The sequence below is a fragment of the Piliocolobus tephrosceles genome, chromosome 15, assembly GCF_002776525.5.
Source record: "Piliocolobus tephrosceles isolate RC106 chromosome 15, ASM277652v3, whole genome shotgun sequence".
NCBI classification, from domain to species: Eukaryota; Metazoa; Chordata; class Mammalia; order Primates; family Cercopithecidae; genus Piliocolobus; species Piliocolobus tephrosceles.
The window spans coordinates 42,303,209-42,320,894 of NC_045448.1; the positions used below are offsets into that span (position 1 = coordinate 42,303,209).

General features: G+C 40.5%; 1 protein-coding gene across 4 annotated transcripts in view; it reads left to right on the forward strand.

Moving 5' to 3' along the window:
- Positions 1–210: 210 nt before the first annotated feature.
- EML4 (EMAP like 4) overlaps positions 211–17,686 on the forward strand; it is a 169,340-nt gene continuing 151,864 nt past the window's right edge. For all 4 annotated transcript variants that reach the window (XR_002725720.2, XM_023189303.2, XM_023189304.2 and 1 more), the window contains exon 1: positions 211–511. Coding sequence is in view for 3 of the 4 variants with exons in the window: in XM_023189303.2 (XP_023045071.2) it covers positions 487–511 (25 nt within the window). In the remaining variant the exon portion in view is untranslated. The remainder of the gene's footprint in view (positions 512–17,686) is intronic.

Below are 17,686 nucleotides of genomic sequence, written 5' to 3' on the forward strand. Positions count from 1 at the left end.
TCGGAACCAAACTGTGGTCCCCAGCCTTCAGCAGGGCCACCGCGCAGGCGCAACCACCAGCCTGTCGCGAGGCGGACAAACGCCGAGGCCGAGGCAAGGTGAGAGGGCGGGGCTGACAAGACCCCGCCTCCGTGGCGTCACGTGGGAGGTGGAGTCGGAAGTGTGACGGCGTGCGCGGGGCGGGGCTACTGCTGCGCGCGGGCGCGGGGGCGGGGCGCGGCGCGGCGCTCGCGGCGGCTGCTGCTGCCTGGGAGGGAGGCCGGGCAGGCGGTTGAGCGGCGCCGCTCTCAACCTGACGGGGAAGTGGTCCTGGCGGCCGCGGCTGACTACCCCAGGGCGAACGGACGGACGACGGAGGCAGGAGCCGGGAGCCGAGCGGGGCGACCTAGAGAGCGAGCGGGTCAGGCTCAGCGTCGGCCACTCTGTCGGTCCGCTGAATGAAGTGCCCGCCCCGCTGAGCTCCGAGCCCGGCGCTTTCCCCGCAAGATGGACGGTTTCGCCGGCAGCCTCGGTGAGTACGGCTGGGGAGTCCTGCCTCTTCTGCGAAGGGTGGGAACTTTGTTCTCTCCGTACACAGCCCAGGCCCTGCCCTCCCTCCTGCCCCTCGGGGTGGCCGCGGCTCCACTGCACATGTTCCCTTCGAGGCTGCCGCCCCTCCACGGACTCTGGTGGACTGAGGGCCCCTCCCCCATGTCCAGCCCTCCTCTGTGCTAGACCCTCCTTTCCTCCCGGAGCCCCTTTCATTGCAGGGCCCTCCAAAGGGGGAACCCCTTCCCTCTCAGGCCCCCCAGTAGCTGGCACACCCCTCCCCGTACACTCACGGTTCCCCCCGCTCACTCCCCTTCAGAATTGGGACACTTCTTCAAATCCAAGCTCCTCTTCAAGGTACAACATTCTACCCCCTTTCCATATACAGAGCTCTCTTTCAGGGTGGGGACAGCCTTTACCCGAACAGAGGCTGCTTTTTAGGATGGGGACCCTCATTCCCTCTTCAGGAAGGGGGCATCCCCCGCCCCCCAGTCTTCACTTTAAATTCGGAGACTTTTCAGTTTTCTTCAGAGTAGTAGGCAACTTCCTTTTCACTCCCTCCACTTCTCTGAGCATTTTGCAGTGGTGGAGAGACCTAGCAGCATCGGAGCATCATTCGCTTAATACAGGAAAGGAAGAGGTGCATCTGTGTTGGGGGACCCTCTTTAAGAGTGAAAGCAGAAGTGTTTTCTGGCTCTGCATGCGTGCTGGGGAGAAGTGATTCTGCCCAATGAATCAATAGGAAAGGGGGCCTCTATCAGGGAAGGAAAGGATTCTCCATTTTTGGAAGATGTTGTCTTTGTGGAATGGAGAAAGGGAAGAGGTTGTTAAATAGGCTGAAGTGCCTTTTCAGTGTTCCTTTCACTCAGATGAAGGTAATCTGGGTAGGAAAGTCACAGCGCCAGGCTAGTATTGACTGCCCTAGAAACTGAGTCTGGAATTACTACTATTCTTCGAGGCCATTGGAATCTAGTGAAAGATTGAGTTCTACTGTTAGAATAGTGAGAGAACAGTTTCAGCTTTGGCTGATAACGCAGTTATGTGATACCCACTGCTGGAATTGTATTTTGAGTTTTTTATGTGCAGGTAGCTTGTATTCAGACGCCTTTCTTTTACGTTTCTTGATAATAAGTCTATACTTGGTTAATGTTCACTGATCAGTGAGGAGTCTGTCCATACATAGGCCGTACTATATCCAGATAATATCGAGATGAGATGGATTTTTAAAATCTAAAGTAAAAAAGTAAGTCAAAGAGCAATGGGCCCATAATAGATATTAAATAGTAAAATCCATAATTTTGGCCTTCCCTTTTTCTTGGGCAGAAAAAAATTGTTGTTATAGTGCTTTCAGAGTGGAAATCCTAAAATAGGAGGCAACTGAGTGTTGTGTTACTCGTTCCTCCTCAAAGGCACCTGTTGTCCATTATCTAACCTTTGATGTCTTGTAATTCCTTACTTAGGTTGGGCGCCTTTTAGAGAGACATCCATTTTTCCCTAGTTCTTTTTTAGCTCCATGCGTTGGTTTATTCACAGTAAATGTTGGACCGAAAAACTTGTCCTATATGTCCGCTAAAGGGCTGATCATATGCTAAAGTAAAAATTGAGTGTCTTTTTAGGGGATGTTGTGGAGAGCTGTGTTATCTTTGTACTGTATTGGGTCCTCATCCTGTAGGAATGGGGAGATCACTATTCACTTTAACTTCTTTCCTGTTGGTTCTAAAGACTTCTGGAGGATTTGGTAAAGCTTCATCTTCTATAAGTGTTTAGAAGGAGTCTTTCTCACCAGTTGGGGCACTTAAGTTTATTTTCAAACATTGATTATGCTTTGTAATAGCTTTCTTTCTTAACCAGTTCATGAGGCAAGTGATATAAAAGACCGAGAGATGAAGATGAGTTGCATTTGGGGCTCACACTTTTCATATAGAGCGTCATTGTTGACCCTAATGTTGGATTTAAAAAATTTATTTGATGCCATGCTTTGGGTGGTATGTGATGAGACTTTTCTTTAGATATGGTGTTAATCAGGAGCAGAGGAGATATGCCTATCAGAGGAACCTGCGTCTGCAGAGAGGGAAGGAAATGGTTCCTGGCAGTATTTCTGGAGCTGCTCTTGATGAAGATGCTTCTCAGTGGGAGCTCTGTGCTTTCTCTTTCTGTGTCCCTTGTAAGAGTAAAACTAGGCCCCATCTTAATTGAAACCTTAAAGGGTGGGGGAGGAGTAGTACTGGTATATTTTACTGGTAGTCTTTAAGCAGAGCTTTGCTCAGCTCTTGCCAAATTGCTTGTTTCTGTTCTCTGCAGTTAATTAGCCTAGAGCTTAGAGTGACATTGATCTTTATTTTATCAGGAGAGCCATGAATATAAAGGCAAGTACTTCTACTCTAGTAGATGTTTAAAAACTTTTTTTTTTTTTTTTAAACCAAACAAGAATTCAAAACATGTGAAGTTCTTCTGGGGTTACAAGTATTGAAAGCATTTATCCTCAAGGAAGTATGTGTGTATTTCCTTTTACATATTAGATAGGTTCTTGAAAAATGGTGAAAAAAATACATTTTTATAAGCAGAAAAATTGAGTGCTTTATAAACAGAACAATTTTAGAGAAGAGATTATTTAAGAGAATCCTGTGGTGACTCATTTTGGAAAGTGAAAAACTTAAAATTCAAACTGTACCCTTGATTGTTGCATGTTTAGATAAGAAAACCACTGTATTAAGTGCATTTTATAAGATGTCTAATGGCAATTAAGACTAGTGTTTTTTTAAATCATATGAATGATAGATGATTGGCCATTTTATAAATGCCACATTGAAGTTACATGGTACTGATTATATTATCTTTGTTTTACATAAAAAGAACTGAAGAATTCTTTTAATCTCCGCAACTGATGAGTTTCAGGCAACTTGGCTGGCAGGTGCTTGTACTCTGGAATTTCCCTTAGGTATTATTAATATATCTTTTAATTCACGAATTATGGCAACTTAAGGCAGCACTGTAGAAACCTTTTTTTTTTTTTTAAGGAGAGAAAACTACTCAATTACCTTGATATCTTGCCTCCAAATCACTACATATAGATATCCATGTGCAAAATGTATATACTGTGTATATTTTAAATCTCAGGTCTATGTGCAAAAGTGGGGAACTATTCATACAGCTTTTACCGATTTTTTATAAGACAGGGATTGGGTGCATTTCATGCTTAATCATTTTAGAATCTCTTTTGTAATAGAGGTTTAATTTTAAGACTTTTATCTTGGAATTAACCTAGAGATTAGTCTGTTTGCATTTGAAAGAAACCTTATACCTAACCATGTCAGCTTTAAATTTTTCTGCCTCAAAAGTTAAACAGCAAAACTTAAAATCTTCCCCCTAAGAAAAATCGTAGTGAACGAAACTGTTGGATTAGGATCTATAAGAAACAGTATTCTGGGTGCAGGGTTATAAATGTGAACAAGTAGAGCAGTATGCTTCAACTTACGGACCATTAGTCTTTTTAACATCACATTGTTAGAACTGTGATATCTCATCACAGATTTAGTCTTCCTTTCTTAAAGGAACAACGCTGTATGTGATTTTCAAATATTAACCTAAAGCATTCCTTATTTACATGAAAATGTTTTTCATGTTATATTTGGAGAGGTTTTTTTAAAACTTTTTTTATTGATTGCTTGTCTCTTGAAGAGTTCAAGATAGACTTAAGTTATATAACAGGACATGAGTAGTAACTCTTAAATAGTAGAGCATCTTCATGAGTTAGCTAGAGTATTTTTCAACATGTATATGGATTAACATCGAGCATGGACTAGCACTATGCTAGGTGGTTCTCATGGGAAAGACAAGTAAAAGACATGCTTTTTGCCCTTCAGGAGCTTACTGCCTGGTTTTTAAAATAAGTACCATGACCAGGTACAGTGGCTCACGCCTGTAGTCCCAGCACCGTGGGAAACCGAGGTGGAATGATCGATTGAGCCCAGTAGTTTGAGACCAGCCTGGGCAGCATAGCAAGACCCTCTCTCTACAAAAAAACAAAAATAGGCATAGTGGCATGCGCCTCTAACCCCAGCAACTTGGGAGACTGAGGCAGGAGGAGCACTTGAGCGCAGGAATTAAAGGTTGCAGTGAGCTACGATTGTACCACTGCACTCCACTGGGCCACAAAGCAAACCTCTGCCTCTAAAAAAAATAATAATAATAATAAAGTACATACTGTATGTAGAGATGTTTACTATTAAGCCTAAGTACCAGAAATGGGGATGAAGGGAGGAAACACCATTTAGAATGCTGTGCTATGTTTCAAGCAAGCAACTTCTGAGAGAACATTTGTTGATTGCTAGATTTATCTCCGTAGAGCTTGGCTTTTTGAAACAATGAAATAATTTATTTAGCAGTTCAAATTCTAGGGAGTCTTTCTCTGTCTTATGTGTAAGTTGGAATAACACGTAGCAAATTACTGCGTTTTGTATGTGGGAGTCCATATCTGTAATGTGTAAAACTTTAATATTCTTAAGAAATTTTAGAAAAATATTTTGATGTTTAAAATGATTCTAATACTTGTAAAAAGTTTAGGGGAAGAATCTACTTCATCTAGTATTACCTCAGTGTGGAAGATTCCCAGATCTATAGCATATTTCTTTTTGTGTGTGTATCTGACGGAGTCTTGCTCTGTCTCCCAGGCTAGAATACAATGGTGCAATCTCAGCTCACTGCAGCCTCTGCCTTCTTGGTTCAGGCGATTCTCCTGCCTCAGCCTCCCGAGTAGCTGGGATTACAGTCGTGTGCCCCCACACCCGGCTAATTTTTGTATTTTTAGTAGAGACAGGGTTTCACCGTGTTGGCCAGGCTGGTCTCAAACCCCTGACTTTGGGTGATCCACCCACCTTGACCTCCCAAAGTTCTGGGATTACAGGTGTGAGCCACTGCGCCTGACTGTATAGTATATTTCTATGTCTGTATATGATCTCTTATCCTTTAGCTGTCTTATGCTATTCTAATGGCTTAATTTTGCATGCTGTATATGATTTTTAAATATTATTCTAAAGCATTCCTTATTTACAGTTTATAAAGAGCTTTTACCTCATTTAATCTGCATACTAACCTTGGGAGATAAATTATTATGCTTTTTTTTTTGGAGACAGAGTCTTGCTCTGTTGCCCAGGCTGGAGTGCAGTGACGTGATCTCAGCTCACTGCAACCTTTGCCTGCCAGGTTTAGGCAGTTCTTTGCCTCAGTCTCCCGAGTAGCTGGAATTACAGGTGCCCGCCACCATGCTTAGCTAATTTTTGTATTTTTAGTAGAGATGGGTTTCACCACCTTGGCCATGCTGGTCTTGAACTCCTAACCTTGTGTGATCCACCCACCTCGGCCTCCCTCACAGGCGTGAGCCACCATGCCTGGCCGAGAGTGTTTGTTTGTTTTTGAGATGGAGTCTCGCTCTGTTGCCCAGGCTGGAGTGCAATGGCACCATTTCAGCTCACTGCAGCCTCTGCCTCGCAGGTTCAAGCCATTCTCCTGCCTCAAGCCTCCTAAGTAGCTGGGATTACAGGCGCTTGCCACCACACCTGGCTAATTTTTTGTATTTTTAGTAGAGATGGGGTTTCTCTGTGTTAGCCAGGATGGTTGTGATCTCCTGACCTTGTTATTCACATGCCTAGGCCTTCCAAAGTGCCGTTATCACAGATGTGAGCCATTGCACCTGGCTAAGAATGTGTTATTTTTTTAAAACGTTGAGTCCAGGTTTTTTCTTTTTTTGTATGGTTGGGATTGTTTGTATCTATATTATTTTATTTTATTTTGTTTTTTTGAGACAGAGTTTCTCTCTGTTGCCCAGGCTGGAGTACAGTGTCACAGTTTTCGCTCACTGCAACTTCTGCCTCCCGGATTCAAGCGATTCTTGTGCCTCAGCCTCCCGAGTAGCTGAGATGACAGGTGTGCACCACCACCCCCACCTAATTTTTGTATTTTTAATAGAGATGAGGTTTTGCCATATTGACCAAGCTGGTCTCGAACTGCTGGCCTCAAGTGATCCATCCACCTCAGCCTCCCAAAGTGCTGGAATTAGAGGTGTGAGTCACCATGCCTAGCCTCATATTATTTTTAAATAAAGGAAAAAAGAATAGAAAAATAAATTATCTTTAGCCCATCTGTACGCAGCTGATGTTAACGTGTTGATGTACTTGTTCTTGGTCTTTTTCTTTGTCTAACTTTTTTGATAGTTAAAATCATACTGCAGACATAATTTTGCATTCTGTGTTTTTCATTGGATCCTAACCTTTTTTTTTTTAATCCACTTGAACTCAGATTTTTCTGATGGAGTGTAGTGGTCTTTTCTCTACTGAGTTACTGACTCTTTATAACCCTCAGGTACATACCTGAATCTGAACTTCTCTCCTGAATCAGCTTCTTTTCCTTATTTCCCACTGACTGTATCACCCAGTTTGAAATTTCAGAATCATGTTTGATTCTTTGCCATTTTTGCCTGGGGCATTAGAATCTCTTCTAAGACTTATCAATTCTTGTCACCTTTTCTCATCCCTTTTGTTTTCCACCGCTGTAGTTCAGGTACTTATTATTCGATGCATGGATTATTGCATGGCGTCAAGAATCTCCACCTGTCCAGTTTATTTTGTACAAGGCCCTCAGATTAATCTTCCTAAAGCCATACTTTGATTGTGCCATTCACCCTCTGAGATTGCTTCATTGCCTTGATGACTACATTTAAACACCTTAGCCTCTTAGCCTCTTCTCAAGTCCTCTGTCATCTCTTTCTACTGTCTTACCATGTTCTGACCAAAATGACCTATTTCTTGTTCCTCAGATTTTCATCTTTTCATCCTGATGACCATTCCCAATACCCTTCAAGGCTCAACTCAAATATTATTTCCTTTGTAAAAATGTTTATTTCTTTTCATTCCCAGCCCAAAGTATTCTTCCTTGAACACTTGATAGGACCACTCTTGGGGTACTTATTGCGAAATGTTTTTTTTCTTATAGTTATAAGGTGAAAGTAATTATTGCAAATCTTAAAATTGTTATTTCCCTAAGCCAAATTGTTTTTATTTTATTTTATTTTATTTATTTTTTTATGAGACGGAGTTTTGCTTTGTTGCCCAGGCTGGAATGCAGTGGTGTGATCTCAGCTTACTGCAACCTCTGCCTCCTGTGTTCAAGGGATTCTCCTGCCTCAGCCTCCCGACTAGGTGGTATGACAGGCGTGTGCCACCACACTCGGCTAATTTTTGTATTTTTAGTAGAGATGGGTTTCGTCACGTTGCCCCGGCTGGTCTCGAACTCCTGACCTCAAGTGATCTGCCCGCTGAGGCCTCCCAGAGTGCTGGGGGATTGCAGGTACCACGCCCACCTAAGCCAAATGTATAAGCCTCTTGAAGGCTGTATTGAAGGTTTTATTGAAGGCTGAAACTCTCATGTGTCTTTGAAGTCTTGTGAAGATTTCATGATCCAGTAAAATGTGGAGTAAAATGTGGAGGAAAAAAATTGGGGACTAGCATATAGTTGACGACTTAACAACCTTCACTTTCATACCTTGTTTTTTTTTAAAAGAAATGACACTTGAAGACCAAAAGATTATAATACACAATCTCAGAATAAAAAAATGTAAAATTACTTTAAAAATTAAATATGGCTTACACCTGTTATCCCAAAAGTTTGGGAGGCTGAGGCGGGCGGATCACTTGAGCTCAGGAGTTTGAGACCAGCCTGGGCAACATGGTGAGACCCTGTCTCTACCAAAAGTACAAAAAAATTAGCCAGGCATGGTGGTGCACACCTGTGGTCCCAGATAACTTGGGAGGCTGAGCTGGGAGGCTTGCTTGAGCCTAGGAGGTGGAGGTTGCAGTGAGCTCAGATCACACCACTGGTCTCCAACCTGGGTGACAGAGCGAGACCCCATCTCAAACAAGCAAGCAAACAAACAACTCACTTTGTTCTTATTTCTCATTTCACGTGAAATGTGTGAAATCTTCAGACTTTATTGGGAATCTGATAAAGAATTGTGTGCCAGATTCTAGGGTATTATTTTCAAGTACAAGTCATATGCATGACCTATGAATGGTTTTTGAACTCAGTTTAGTAGTGGTCAGGACCAACATTAGAAAAATGAGAAAAGGAAGAGATAATGTAAAATATCAGTACTTCATGTGAGATTGCTTCATGGAACATTTAATATCAGTTATATATATTTGTCTTAGATTTCAGTGTAAAATTTCTGTTGGTCACAATCAGATGAAAGATACATTTTTAGTGGCTAATCCCTATCTTTGAGAGAATAGGTGGAAAGGTTAACATACATGAAAAGGTGGATGAATAATCAGAAGTAATCATGAGTTGTGGGCTATGTCTTTGATAAGTTTTTAGAGTCTGAATATAATTAGAATATGTTTAACATCAGTAGGAGCAGAAAGATATTTATTAGTTCTAGAATGAATGTAATTCAGGCAAACTCAGTATGTAAAGAAGTGATTTTATAATATTGGTAGGGCTGGGGTATATTTACCTTGCAAATCAATTCTTTGCTTTGAAAGAGAATTTTCAGGCCAGGTGGTGTAGCTCACACCTATAATCCTAGCACTTTGTGAGGCCAAGGTAGGAGTATCACTTGAGGCCTGGAGTTCAAGACCAGTCTGGGCAACACAGTGAGACCCTGTCTCTACCAAAAAAACAAAAATTAGCCAAACGTGGTGGCACATACCCAGCTCCTTGGGAGGCTGAGGTGAGAGGATCGCTTGAGCCCAGGAGGTGGAGGCTGCAGTGAGCTATGATCATGTCACTGCACTCCAGCCTGGGCAGCAGAGCGAGCAGCGAGACCCTGTCTCAAATAAGTAAGAGGATTTTCCTTGTTTGTAGTGTGGTGAGTATCCCCCATGTGATGCCTTTCACGTGAGAAATCCCTGGGAGCCAAAAACAACTGCAAAAAAAGAGGGTTTACCATATTGCTTTATTTTACTTTTAAGCCAATCTGATGGAGTTGTCTGTGTCTTGACTGGTTCCCCACTTATTTGCTGAAATACATTTTTTCCCCAGGAAGCTGTCCCTGATTAGTACACTCAAACCATTGCACTATAGCGCTTCTAAAGTGGAGGGAACTGAGCACTTACACTTAAGGGATCTGGGAGTATAGCCAAAAGTTGAAATCTGTGTAACTTTAAAGTTAATATGATTGTTTTGCAACAATTATAATAAAGATTTATTCAGACAGGAATCATCAATAGACGCTAAATCTAAGGGGATATTTTGGTGAGGAGCAGGATGTCTGCATGGTCTTAAATTTCTCCCCATATAATGCTTATTACTTGTAAGGGGGGAAAACAGTAACTCAATATGGTGGTGAAATCAGACAACCATATTATTGTCTTTTTTGCACACATGCACATTGTGTGCATGATCAAATATCACCAGTGGTTGTTGTTTGTATCTGCATGTGATACCCTGAAAAGAACACATCACTTACCGTGTTTTTCAGCCATGAATTCATAGCCTGAATCTAATCATGAGGAAATTTTAAACTCCAGATGGGGAACATCTAGTTTTTTAAAACATCGGGGAGCTGGGTTTTTTTTTTTTTTTTTTTTTTAATGTTATAAAGACAAAGTCTGTGGAAACATTCCAGGCTAAAGAAGACTTAAGAGATATGGTAACTAAGTGGACTACCTGATTTTAGACTGGATCTTGTATAGAGGGGAAAATATAATAAAGGATATTATTGGATCACTTGGCAAAACTGGAATATGGATGGTAGTAAGTATTGCATTAATGTTTATTGAAGTTGATAACTGTCTTCAGGTTATGTAAGAGAATACTTTTATTCTTAGGAAATACATACCAAAGTTTTTATGGAGAATGATCCGTGATGTTTATAACTTATATTCAAATGGTTTAGGAAACAAATGTAATACATATGTGGGACTTTTTTGTTTTGTTTTGAGATGGAGTCTCGCTCTGTCACCCAGGCTAGAGTGCAGTGGCGTGATCTCGGCTCACTGCACCCTCTGCCTCCCGGGTTCAAGCGATTATCCTGCCTCAGCCTCCCGAGTAATTGGGATTACAGGCGCATGCCACCATGCCCGGCTAATTTTGTATTTTTAGTAGAGATGGGGTTTCACTCTGTTGGTCAGGCTGATCTGGATCTCCTGACCCCAAGTGATGCACCCGCCTCAGTCTCCCAAGATGCTGGGATTACAGGCGTGAGCCACTGCACGTGACCATATGTGTTTTATATATACACCCAGTACATGGACATATAGAGGGAGGGAGGGACAGAGAGCATGCATATGTGCATGTGTGTAAATAAAGCCAATGGATAAAATGTTAATAATAGGTTAATTTGGTGAAAGCTATGTGGATAGTCTTTGTACTGTTTTTGTTCTTACAGCTTTTCTGTGAGTTTGGAATCATTTTCAAATGAAAAGTTTAAAAAAATATGAACTGTGCATTATACTTCATAGTATAGCTTTAAAAAAATTTGAAACTATCCTGTCTTCCAGAAAATTCCAGGCAAACCCTTGAGATAAAACTGCGGCTCCAAGAATATGTTCCTTGTGTATATCATGTGGCTTCCTTTTATCCCTAAGCCTCAGTTTGAGAAACATGTCTCTGGGCCAGAGGTAGCTGTGGTTCACATTTAGCCAACAGACATGTTTTGTTTGGCCCTTTTGAGTGTTTTAAAAATTGGGAAATTTCGTATAGCAATGTGGATGTTTGGTTTCTATTGAAAAATAGAGTGATCTTGCCACTCTGGGCTTGCATTCCATTCCAGATGGTCTATATATTCGCTAAGTGGTGTGCCAGGTGCCCTCAGTCCCTACCTTACATGCAGCTTGTTTTAGTCATTTCTTTCCTGGCCTCTGTAGACCTATCTTTGCAACCTTTACCTAGCCTAAGAGGTGATGAAAGTACCTGTCTTCTTTATACTGTAACAATTCGAGACCTAAATTGCTAATCAGATGCCCTATCACCCTCTTAACATTTTAGTGTTTATTTCCTGTAAATAAGGCTTTCTCCTACATAACCATCTACAACCAACAAAATCAGGAAATGTTGATACATTACTGTCTAATTCTCAGACCCATTCTAGTTTCACTAATTGTCTCAGTAATGTCTTTTATGGCAAAAAGCTGTAGTTCACAATTACATGTTGAATGTAGTTCTCATGTCTCTTTGATACAGAACAGTTCCTTAGTCTTCCTTGGCTTTTGTGACCTTGACACTTTGGAAAGTTGCCCTCCAGTTGTTTTGTAGACTGTCCCTAAATTTGATGTTTTTAGATTCAAATTATGCAATTTTGGGAGAAATGCCACAGAAGTGAAGCTGTGTTTGTCTCGTTGCATCCTATTAGGTGGCACAGGGTTTTGATTTATCCCATTACTGGTGATGTCCATTTTGATCACTTGGTGTCTGCTAGACTTGTCCACAATTTTACAGTTTTAGTAATTGCAAGATTATTTTTCTTGTTTTACTTGGTAGTTAATAGCTATTTTGTAAAATGTGCTTTGAAACGATGTAAATATTCAGTTCTTCATCAGACCTTCAGTGTATTGGTTTATATCTGTGTGGACTCAGGTTTCTTATTTTATTTTGTATTTGAGACAGGGTCTCACTCTGTCGCCCAGACTGTAGTGTGGTGGTGCGATCGCGGCTCACAGCATCCTCCGCCTCCCAGGCTCAAGCGATTCTCCTGCCTCAGCCTCCTGAGTAGCTGGGTTTACAGGTGTGTGCCACTACCACTTGGCTAGTTTTTGTATTTTTAGTAGGGATGGGATTTCACCATGTTGGCCTGGCTGGTGTCAAACTCCTGACCTCAGATGACTTACCTCAGCCTCCCAAAGTGCTGGGATTACAGGCATGAACCACCGTGCCTGGCCAGGTTTCTTACTTTTTTGATGGGTTATAATCCATTACTGTTTATTTTGATGCTTAAATTGGCCCTGTTTTAGCAAGTAGATGCCCCTCTAAACTGTCTTCTTTGTTTTTTTTGCCATGCTCTCATCATTCTTTGATGACTTTCTTGTGTTGTGACACAATAAGATGATTCAGGTTCGTCTTGTACTCTTTTTGCTCCAGCCCTACAATCAGCCATTTTGCCAAAGAGCCCTACTTCTTTTATGGAGAATGGTATTTAGAAACCAAGCTCTGTGCATTAGTTGTGTTCAATGCTGCTGGAGTCCTTGTCACAGTAGTTAAAATTAAGGAATATATTTATGTACATGTGTGTGTGGCAATATATAGATATAGTTACAGCTATATTTTTACAACAGCATAGGATTAATTTTAGTTTCCTCCTTTATATATTTATAATTACTTCCCCAACAGAAACCTGGCTTCCTTTATACTTAGCATATTTATTTATTTGATGAGTCCTCCCTGCATAATCAATCTCCTGTCTCCACTGGTTTCTACTTCCTTGCCTATTCAGGTTCTGATTGAACCTGTGGTGGGTTGCCCCGTCATCTCGTACTGACATTCTCATCCCACCAGGGCTCCAGCATCCTATGCCAGGCTGCCTTTCTCATCCACCTGGTTGTTGATACCCTGCACACTAAACTCTGACACACCATGCTGTGCTGCTCCTCTACCAGAATGACCTCCTTACACTCTTGCCTTGTACTGGCTGCCTTGATAGCTTTAGGACTGAACTATGGGGGAAGGGGAGAAGCCTCATCATTTTTAGAGAAAACAATAGCTCTAATGAAAAAATTGAAAACTGTATCTTTTCCACCAAATATCACAAGTATTTCTTTATTTTATATCACTTCCCAAATCATGTTTACATGTCTGTTAGTCTGCTAGAGCTACCATACGAAATTACTACAGACTGGGTGGCTTACACAACAGAAACATATTTTCTCACGGTTCTGGAAGCTAGAGGTCAGAAATCAGTGTTTTGTCAGGTTTGATTTCTTATAACACCTTTCTCCCTAGCTTGTAGATTGCCATCTTCTGTGTCCTCGTGTGGCCTTTTCTTTATGTGCACATATCACTGGTGTCTGTGTGTCCAAATTTCCTCCTTTTTTTTCTTTTTTTGAGACGGAGTCTCTCACTGTCACCCAGGCTGGAGTGCAGTGATGCGATATTGGCTCACTGCAAGCTCCACTTCCCGGGTTCATGCCATTCTCCTGCCTCAGCCTCCCGAGTAGCTGGGACTGCAGGCGCCTGCCACCATGCCCGGCTCATTTTTTTGTGTATGTTTTTAGTAGAGATGGGGTTTCACAGTGCTAGCCAGGATGGTCTCGATCTCCTGACCTCATGATCCGCCCACCTCGGCCTCCCAAAGTGCCAGGATTACAGGCGTGAGCCACTGCGCCCTGCCCAAATTTCCTCTTCTTACAAGGATACCAGTTGTATTGGATGAGGCCCCCCCACCCCACCGCCCATCTCTACCAAAAGTACAAAAAATTAGCCAGGCATGGTGGTGCACGCCTGTGGTCTCAGGGACTCAGGAGGCTGAGGTGGGGAGATTGCTTGAGCCTGGGAGGTAGAGGTTACAGTGAACTGAGATCACACCACTGTGTTCCAACCTGGGTGACAGAGTGGTGACTGACGCTAATTATAGCTCCCAGAATGAAAATCTAACGATTTAACAAATATTTGTTAAGTAAATACTGCATGCCAGGCATTGTTTTCATACTGGGAATATGTCAGTGAACAAAACAAAAATCCCTGCTCTCATGAAGCTTATATTATTGTGAAGGGAGATAGACAATAAAGAGTTTTAATTAAATTATTCACTCTTAGGAGGTCAGTGGCTTCTGTAAAAACAATTGATGTCTACACTGTTGGTTGTGAGCACATTATCCTTTTTTCTTAGATGTTGGTGATATAACCTGTGTGGGATATGGCTGGGTCAGATTATACAGAAAAGTAATCTTGGAGATACAAAAACAGGTAGTTAAAACATTGATAGCTGCCCTAGGGCTACTTTGTTATACATCTTAGTCACTGTATCTGAATTTGATAGGTTTTTGGTATATGTATATGTATGTATAAAATACACATATACGTTTTGCAGGCTTCCATTCTCGGTTCCTTTTTTTAAAAAATCATTTATATTTAAGGTCTTATTATTTACTATGCTACCTTTATGGTTGGACATACATTTCTTTTTATTTTTAGTATTTTTTCTTATTAATTTGGCTGTATTTCAATAAAATCTTTTTTTTCAGGTTAATTATTATAGGTCACTGTTTATCAATCTGGATTCAGGACCTATATATCCAGTTACTAGAGAATTCTCGGGATGCTGGGGAGGTCTTAAAACAGCTGTTTGTGGGTGGTGGTGTTGGTAGAGGCAAAATGTGGGTTGTGTGACCAGGATGAGGTCACCTCTTCCACCTTCTGGCCCTCTTTCTTTCCGGACTTTAACACCTACTTTGGTACTTAAAGCAATTTGGGCTGTTTGCTGTGCTCTGAAGAGTTGTTTAGTAGTAGCACCTATAAGATGGTGTTAAATGTTTTTTGAATGAGTCAATGTCACGGCAACAAAGAAAGAGTTGTTTTCAGTAGTTTTTATCTCATTGTATTCTTTCTTAACCTGCATATGGCCACCAGATTATTTATTCTAACACACCATTTTCATTGTCACTCCCTGTTTTAAGAACTTTCTTCTCAAGTTTCTGTAAGATAAACTCTAGTATGGTGTCCAAGTTGTCCTGCCACCTGGCTCTCTCCTGCCTTTCCAGCTTCACCCGTTACCACGGCCCCTACATGGATTCCCTCTGTATCCCTTTTCTTGCTTAGTTTTTTGTTAACTGGTTTCTTTTTATATCATTATTTATTTAATGTCTTTCCTTTCTCTTAGTAATTTCTGTTTATCCAAAGTAGTTTAAGTCCACCTCTTCTTTTGACCACTGTAATCCACAGGAATTTTCTCTCCTATTTTCTGAAATCTGGCACATTTGATTTTACTTACAGAGATCAATCATATATTTGCCTTATGTTGTTAACTCATATATATAGCCCTTTAAGTATTTCATGTTGTCTTTTCAATTAGGCAATACATTTCTTAAGGACAAGAATGTGTTTTATAGTAGGCTGAATGTATTGTCTTTTGAGTGGTAACTGCTCTCATATCTAGTGCCTAACTGCTTTGGTCGATGGGAAAAACCGTAGGATCAGTGGATTGATATAATTCTCTTTAACTTTTTGTTTTTATGTAATCTAGTTTTCTGTCCTTTGTGCAATGATATATCTGTGACATATTGGCAAAATCATTTGTCCTGGAATAATATAATACCTGAGCATATATTAATTTTTTTTTTCATTTTATAAAGAAACTGAGTTGAAGAGAGGGAAAATAACTTGCTCAGGATTAGGGATTGACAAACTACCACCTTCTGGCCAGTCTGGTCTCTTTATGCTGTCTGAGAAAATGGTTTGTGCATTTTTAAGTAGTTGAAAAATAAAAAGAATATTGTGACCCATGAAAATTATATGAAATTCAAATTTCAATATCCATAAATAAAATTGTGTTGGAACCAGCCGTACTTGTTTACTTAGGGATTGTCTGTAACTACTGTCACATGACAATGGCCGAGTAGAGTAGTTGTAACAGAGACCGAATGGCATGCAGAGCCTAAAAATCTCTGCTGTCTGGTTTTTTATAGAAAAAAGTTTTCATCCCTTGCTTAAGGTTGAAACTTGTTCAGCCTTGGCTTAAGGTTGAGCCATGATTTAATTCTAGGCAGTTAGAGAGCCTTCTTTATAGTCTCCCGAACATAGCATGGGGTCTTTGGGGAACTAGTAAGTAAATATTAATAATTGAGTATAGAGATGAGAGATGAAGGCAGGAGAGGACCATATCACTGATTATCTTCAGTGTCATGCTGAAGAGTTTGGCTTTGGGCCTGAAGGTGATGGGTGAGCCACTAAAGGACTTGTAATCAAGTTTGGATTTTAGAAAGTTTAGTCTGCTGGTACTGGGGAGAATGAATTAGAGCAGACAATATTGAAAATAGGTATATCAGTGTGGAGTTTTTGCAGTAATTCAGGAGAGACATGAAAGGGGCCTGAAACAGGTCTTCCCTCTTTTCTTCAGTAGTTGGATAGGAGATACGGACCGATTTAAAATTAGAGGAAAATTCCACAAGAGTCTCTTAGGAATCAGGCACTTTAAGCATATAATTTTAAGTGTTCATAGTAACTCTGAAATATCATTATTTTATAATACCAATTAAAAAGGCCCCAAAAAGCTATTGAGAATTAAATTGCTAAACGGATGCCCCATCACCCTCTAACATTTTAGAGTTTATTTCCTGTATATAAGGCTTTCTCCTACGTAATCATACTTACAAGCAACAAAATCAGGAAATGTTGATACATTACTGTCTAATTCTCAGACCCATTCTAGTTTCACTAAGTGGAATAACTGGAGTGTGATCTTTAAAAAGTCTGTGCTTGTTTTACTGAACTTTGCTATGTCTGTTTTTACCTGGGAATAATGCTAGCTACCTACTTCGGATTGAATCACTTTTCCTATTTTCCAAATAGCTTATAATTGCCACAGAAAAATACATAGCCAAAATAACTAAGGAGATCCTGAACTACGTTACTATGTAATTTTATTTCCCTATATTAAGCACAGGGAAGCACAGGTTCATTCTGGATCCACAATGAATTTGATTTTTGACTTTTTGAAAGTCCTTAATTTACATTTGAAAAAAAAAGTCTTTAACTGTAAGGTAAATATTTTTAGTGCCTTAACTTGACAAACTTGCTGAATACCCTAGGGTAGATTATGGAATTTGAAAAACAACAGATAAGATAAAGACACATTCCTAAGAAATGTATGAGAAAGTGTTTTTAGAGCAGGCTTTTGAGAATCATTTTCTTTTCTTTGCTTATTAATCTCTTCCTACCTCACATCGCTGACATTTTGTTTTAACCCTGGATAAGGTAGTTAGCTATTTCTGTCAGACTTCATTGGACTTACTTAAAACTGGGTATACTCTGCTCCTTTGGGGATTTGTCTGTCATTTTCATTATCAAATGCATTCTCAATAGCAACATTAGAGCATTTCGTATCTTGGTTTTAGTGAAAGAGTAGAACTACAGAGTGGTTTTCAGATTTCTAAATTTTTAAATCCATTTTATTGAGCTGTCTTTTACATATAATAAAATGACAATTTTAGGAGTACAATGGGTCTTAATTTATATC